General features: G+C 44.9%; 1 protein-coding gene across 1 annotated transcript in view; it reads right to left on the reverse strand.

The window, feature by feature from the left end:
- LOC139407440 (uncharacterized) overlaps positions 1-6,706 on the reverse strand; it is a 6,939-nt gene extending 233 nt beyond the window's left edge. Inside the window, exons 1-2 of the mRNA XM_071151231.1 lie at positions 6,524-6,706; positions 1-3,100 (exon numbers count right to left, since the gene is read on the reverse strand). The exon at positions 1-3,100 is cut by the window's left edge and continues 233 nt beyond it. Of these exons, the coding sequence (XP_071007332.1) occupies positions 1,608-3,100; positions 6,524-6,566 (1,536 nt within the window). The 5' untranslated portion in view covers positions 6,567-6,706 and the 3' untranslated portion in view covers positions 1-1,607. The remainder of the gene's footprint in view (positions 3,101-6,523) is intronic.
- Between the last annotated feature and the right edge of the window lie 602 nt (positions 6,707-7,308).

Raw genomic sequence — 7,308 nt, forward strand, 5'->3', positions numbered from 1 at the left:
CACACACACACACACACACACACACACACACACACACACACACACACACACACACAGTGGTGAACCAGAACAATGGTTTACTGATCCATGTTTCCAATAGTAGCTGCACACCTGCAGACACACTAACTCCTTTCTTTCTTTCTTTCTAAAAATGAAGGGACTTCTCATCTTTCTAGAAAAGAGACACTGCTAAAAAAAAAAAAGAATAGAGATTCACCTTAAAAAAAGATTTCAGAATCATTCAAAATACAATGAAATGTTATCAGCCAAAACAACAGACCAATCTAAAGTATAGTATGTACAAAACCTCTTGGTAACACTTCATTAGGATAGTAACACGGCAACTATCTACTAACCCTAACCCCTAGCCTAACCTAACCTAACCCTCACCCCTAACCCTCACCCCTAACTCTGGTAACACTTCATTAGGATAGTAACACGGCAACTATCTACTAACCCTAACCCCTAGCCTAACCATCACCCCTAACCCTCACCCCTAGCCTAACCCTCACCCCTAACCCTCACCCCTAACCCTCACCCCTAACCCTCACCCCTAACCTAACCCTAACCCCTAGCCTAACCCTCACCCCTAACCCTCACCCTGGTAACACTTCATTAGGATAGTAACATGGCAACTATCTACTAACCCTAACCCCTAACCCCTTAACCCTAACCCTCACCCCCAGCCTAACCCTCACCCCTAACCCTCACCTCTAACCTAACTCTAACCCCTAGCCTAACCCTCACCCCTAACCTAACCCTCACCTCTAACCCTAACCTCTAACCCTCACCTCTAACCCCTAACCCTGGTAACACTTCATTAGGATAGTAACATGGCAACTACCTACTAACCCTAACCCCTCACCCCTAACCCTCACCCCTAACCTAACCTTCACCCCTAACCCTCACCCCTAACCCTCACCTCTAACCCTAACCCTCACCCCTAACCCTAATCCTTACTCTAATCCTAATCCTTACTCTAATCCTAATCCTAACCCTTACTCTAATCCCAATCCTAACCCTTACTCTAATCCTAATCCTAACCCTTACTCTAATCCTAATCCTAACCCTTACTCTAATCCTAATCCTAACCCTTACTCTAATCCTAATCCTAACCCTTACTCTAATCCTAATCCTAACCCTTACTCTAATCCCAATCCTAACCCTTATTCTAATCCTAATCCTAACCCTTATTCTAATCCTAATCCTAACCCTTATTCTAATCCTAATCCTTATTCTAATCCTAACCCTCCTAACCGTAACCTTAGCAAGCAGTTGTTTATCAACAAAGAGTTTTGTTGATAGTCCATCTGTAGACGGTCATGCTATCTGGACTATCCAAAATCTTACCTCGCCTACAGTAGAAAAAAAAATACAACTCTCAGATAACTTTAAAAACAGCCGTTTAAAAAAATGAATAAATCCCTTTCTTTTATAAAACCTCCAACAGCTTTTGTTGTTGTTCTTTAATCCGTGCACCTTGGTTTCGTCTCAAATGACACCCTATTCCCTGAACAGCGCACTACTTTTAAAACAGAGACCAAAGTAATGTAGGGTGCCATTTGGGGCGTAGCCTAGAAACAGACAGTCCACTTCCTTAGTGACCTTTACTCGCGGGTGAAGGCCTTCTTCTGATTGGCTCGTACGACGTCGTCGGGGGAGGGCGTGTCGAAGGTGAAAGGGGTTATGGGTAAGAGGGGCGTCTGTTCTTTAGCTTTGACCAGCTGGGTCTGTGTTCCGTACAGAAACGCAGGGTGACCCCTTCCTCCGACCTCTAACCTCAAATCTCCCACAGCCTCCTTCATCATCATCATCCTCCTCCTCCTCCTCTTCCCCCGGCTGGGCGCACGCACCGACAGGGTCAGGGCGAAGACGGACGGTCGAGCGAACACAGAGGAACCATGGCGGTGGTGGTCTGACCTCAAGGCGACCGCGGACGGCGAGGAGAGGCCTTTGTCATGGCGACACGCGAACAACACTCCACCGTGGGACGACTGGGCCATGAGCGCACTTAGATCAACACTCTGATCACCCCATGGTGGGCGGGTACTCAGGGGAGTGGGTGACAAAAGGGGGCGGGATTTGTCTCTGACTCCACCCTCTCGGATACTTCTTGGCTGTGGTTTCCCTGGTGACAGGAGTGCGGCGAGGGAGAGTGATGGTGGGGTGTCGGAGGAAGTTCTGTTGTGTTGCTGAGAGGCTAGTGGAGAGAGCTCCCCCAGTAGGCCAGGAGGTGGTACTACCTGTCCGTCTGGGTCTGCTGCTGGCAACGTGCTTACTGGCTGACGTTGAGAGGCCAACAGAGACAGAGGGAGGACGTGGGGTTCTGGTGTTGTTGTGATCTGGGTCTGGGGGGAACAGTGTGTGTTCAGAGGTCCTGGGGGTTGTGGGAGCTGGGACAGAGAGCGTGTGAGAGCTGGCGCTGGTCCAGCGGCGGTCTGAGCTGTGTTGCCGTGGGCAATGGGGATTGAGCTGTTCCCGTGGAGACCGGGGAGTGTTCTGTAGAGGGTGGGGCTGCTGTTGGAATGTTCCTGGATCAGCTCAGCCAATGACGGGCTTCCTTTGGGATCCGCCCCCTTAGCCCCTCCTCCAGTCACTATCTCCATTGGTCGGCTGCTCTGGAGGACGGAGCTCAGGCTGCCGAAGGAGGGAGGGGCCATATTGGCGCCCGGAGCTGTCAGTTTGGGGTTGCCTAAGGACAAGCTACCCAAAGAGGAGGCAAGGTGGTTGGGGGGACTTGTAGCAATGGGGGCGGAGTTGGAGTTTAACAACGCTAGAGTGCCCAATGAGAGGCCAGAAAGAACAGCCAGAGTAGATGAGGACAGTGAGGGGAGTCCCGCCCTCTGACTCTTCTGAACATGCTCAGACATCAACTGGGCCAGGCTGCTGCTGCTCCCCGCCTCGGCAAACGTCGCCAAGGGCCTTGCGGAACCCGTCTTAGTGGACCGGGGCGGAGCTCCGGTGCTCTCGTCTGATAGGATGGTGTCCAGGGCTCTCTCGGAGTCGAAGGCGCACTGCAAGGCAACCTGGGTAAGGACAGACTCTGGCGCTGTGTCACCCGGCACCTCACGCATCTGGTCCATACATGAGTAAAGCTTGCCTGTGGAGACACACACATGACATTATAAATTGGCACATGGGACACTCAGGGATACAAAGAGCATCTTCAAACAAACACCTCACAAGAAACACACACACGTACGGACACACAGGGTTAGCGCTCTGTGTGTGTACCTTGGTCTAGGAAGAGAGGACGAGGCAAAGCAAGAGAATCTACTCCGTGCAAAATAAGATATTTTTAGCACGGAGATCTATGACAAGAGTGTAAAAAAATCTAATTAAACACTTCACGAGAGCCCATGAGCTCAAGTTGCAACAACATTTCCATAGGCTATGCATTTGTGTGAGAAAATAGAGTGATGGCCTCTAATAAAAAGAGGAGGATCCCATCAGCTTTCTATAGGCCAGGCATACTATATTTATTTCTCAACTTTCCTAATATTAAGCACATTTCTTATCTTTACAAACAGGAGTATAGCCTACCTGGCTGGCATTAAAATGAACCAAGGGAAAAGCATCCTCCATTCTTTATTTAAGTGCATAGATGACGTGTATTTTTTCACGCTGACCCTGTTTCCAGACAGGTGCATGATAATGGTCCATTCTAAATCAAAACTAATTTCATACATATTATTTAGTATATTACAGTATCGAGTCTTCTTGGGTAAGATGCTACAAGCTTGGCACACCTGTATTTGGGGAGTTTCTCCCATTCTTCTCTGCAGATCCTCTCAAGCTCTGTCAGGTTGGATTGGGAGCGTCGCTGCACAGCTATTTTCAGGTCTCTCCAGAGATGTTCAATCGGGATCAAGTCCGGGCTCTGGCAGGGCCACTCGAGGACATTCAGAGACTTGTCCCGAAGCCTCTCATGTGTTGTTTTGGCTGTGTTTTTTTATTTTATCTAACCTTTATTTAACTAGGCAAGTCAGTTAAGAACAAACTCATATTTAAAATGACGGCTTAACCCTAACCCGGACGACACCTGGCTAATTATGCTCCGCCCAATGGGACTCCAAATTACGTCCACATGTGATACAGCCTGGATTCGAACCAGGGACTGTAGTGACGCCTCTTGCACTGAGATGCAGCGCCTTAGACCGCAGCGTCTGTTAACTATTTTACTAAAATACTTAAAAGGCCGCTAAAATTTTAAATATCGATATCGGGTTTTTTGGGCAAGGAAAATAATCGGAAATCGGCCAAAAATGTAATATTGATGCATCACTACTAGTCATGTAATTTGTGTGACTTTTTAAGCACATATTTAACTCATTTAGTTGTGTCATAACAAAAGGGTTGAATACTTAGAATCAAGACATTTCAGTTTTTTTTTTTTATTATATACGAAAAAATGTAATATCTAAAAACATCATACTCATTTGATATTGAAATCCATTTGAAATCAATGGAATCCATTTTAAATCAATGGAATCCATTTTAAACCAATGGAATCCATTTTAAATCAATGGAATCCATTTTAAATCAGGCTGTAGCAACATGTGTAAAAAGGCAGTGTGAATACTAATCCCTATATAGTACTTTACTTTTATTGTGCCCTAAGTTGGATCAGCGGCCTGGTCAAAAGTAGTGCACTATATAGGGAATAGGATTCCATTTCACACCTTGGCCTTACAGTTATAAAGTACTTGGGTAGTGTTTAGTGTGTACTGTGTACTAGGGTAGTGAGACAGACAGACCTGTAGCAGGGGAGATGCAGTAGCCATCATCAACAGACTGTCCATATACTTCCTCATCGTTAAAGTATGCAAGTGGGTGCAATTCAGTTAATGACACTAGCATACAAACACACACTAGCTAGGTCCCACACACACACACTAGCTAGGTCCCACAAACACACACTAGCTAGGTCCCACAAACACACACTAGCTAGGTCCCACAAACACACACTAGCTAGGTCCCACAAACACACACTAGCTAGGTCCCACAAACACACACTAGCTAGGTCCCACACACACACTAGCTAGGTCCCACACACACACACACTAGCTAGGTCCCACACACACACACACACACACTAGCTAGGTCCCACAAACACACACACACACACTAGCTAGGTCCCACAAACACACACACACTAGCTAGGTCCCACACACACACACACACACTAGCTAGGTCCCACACACACACACACACACACTAGCTAGGTCCCCCACACACACACACACACACACACTAGCTAGGTCCCACACACACACACACACACACACTAGCTAGGTCCCACACACACACACACACTAGCTAGGTCCCACACACACACACACACTAGCTAGGTCCCCCACACACACACACACTAGCTAGGTCCCACAAACACACACTAGCTAGGTCCCACAAACACACACTAGCTAGGTCCCACAAACACACACTAGCTAGGTCCCACAAACACACACTAGCTAGGTTTTACATTTTAGTCATTTTGCAGATACTCTTATCCAGACTGACTTACAGTAGTGAGTGCATGATACATTTTTCGTACTTTTGACACAGCTGACGGCTTTCACTTTGCCTCCTCAGCAACTCTGCCTGGGTGTGAGCTTGGCCTTTTCTTGGATAGAACAATTTTCTTACAATCAATGATGGGTATATCTGGCTGGCTAAACTGTAAACTTTGTTAGTTAGATCACTGGCTAGTTAACAACACCAACCAGCTTCAGTTGCTGGAACTTTGGCAGCTTGATAGCTACAGCTGTAGAGTTACCTAGCTAACCAGCATGATGGAGTTAGAAAGAAACATTAGCTAATTAAACAATACCATTGACATATGCTTAAGATAGTTGTCCTAGCTTGCCAACTATGCCAATTAACTAGATGCCACCCATAAGCATTTACCGTTATAAGCATTTTTGCTACACCATTTTGCTACCGTATGTAACCAATAACATTAATTTGAGAATAGTCTGCAAGTAGACACCACAATTATTCTTTGTAAATTGCGGGATATAATTTTTTACTATTGAAAGCAGTATTTATTTATTTGTTTATAAATATAAAAGAAAAGTTCCAGTCCGCCCACACTAGTTGTTGCTTAACTCGTTGCGTTTAGTCGGGTTGTGACAGCCCGAATAGGACACGACAGCAACAGTTATATGCTTTTCAAGTTCATGTTAGCTATATTGGCTAACCAGCTAAATGATAGCTTTAATGGCTAACCAACTACCTGTTAGTTATATTGGCTAACCAGCTAACGGTTAGCTATATTGGCTAACCAGATAACGGTTAGCTATATTTGCTAACCAGCTAACAGTTAGCTATATTGGCTAACCAGATAACAGTTAGCTATATTGGCTAACCAGATAACGGTTAGCTATATTGGCTAACCAGATAACGGTTAGCTATATTGGCTAACTGTTAGCTATATTGGCTAACCAGCTAACTGATAGCTAACAACTTCAGGCCTTGCGTCGAAGGGTCCAAAACTGTCAGTAGCAAATTCACAGAATCTAACCTTCATCGTAGTTGCAGCCTCGGACATTTCTGTGCCGAGACATGTTGGTTTATAACTTATGTGTCCTTTCGGTCCCCTGTAGACGTAGTTTTCGGATCAGGCGGGACTATTGTCATTTGCGTCTCACTTTCCGACAGCCATATTTACGTAGCTAGCTACACACAAACACTTCTGCGCAGACTCAGTAGAGTTGAACGGTTCAGAGCCACACAGAATTTCTAAATACAGGTCGTGGATCAGTTTACACTGCAAAATAATCCCAAACTTGAATCTTCAGCGAGGAACAACATATAAAACTGTCGTAATGCCATTTGGCCTGCTGAGTGAAACATTTTCAGTTGTCTTGGCCCACTCTACAATTTATCTGAAAATAAAATATGTTTATTATGTTTATTCCATAATAAATTAAATTTAGCTCATGAGTGTAAACAACAACAAACATGCTTGTCAGCATCAAGCTGTTCTCAAAAACAATTTTATTATCTTATCAATCATTTCAAGAATCCATAATAAATTAAGATATAACGCAGGTCGTTTCCAGACCACCCTCTTCTAGTCTAGATATGTCGGCTAGTGGCAAGGCCTCCACATTTTTTAGATACCACTACCCGAGGTACAACAAACCACCATGTTTTTTCACATCTCTTATGTCTCACATTAATGAAATGGATGGTTGTGTACATTTAAAAAATATATATATATATATTTAACCTTTTATTTTATTTAACCTTTTATTTAACTAGGCTAGTAAGTTTAAGAAGACATTCTTATTTACAATGACGGCC

Source organism: Oncorhynchus clarkii, chromosome 4 (genome assembly GCF_045791955.1).
Source record: "Oncorhynchus clarkii lewisi isolate Uvic-CL-2024 chromosome 4, UVic_Ocla_1.0, whole genome shotgun sequence".
In the NCBI taxonomy this organism is placed as follows: Eukaryota; Metazoa; Chordata; class Actinopteri; order Salmoniformes; family Salmonidae; genus Oncorhynchus; species Oncorhynchus clarkii.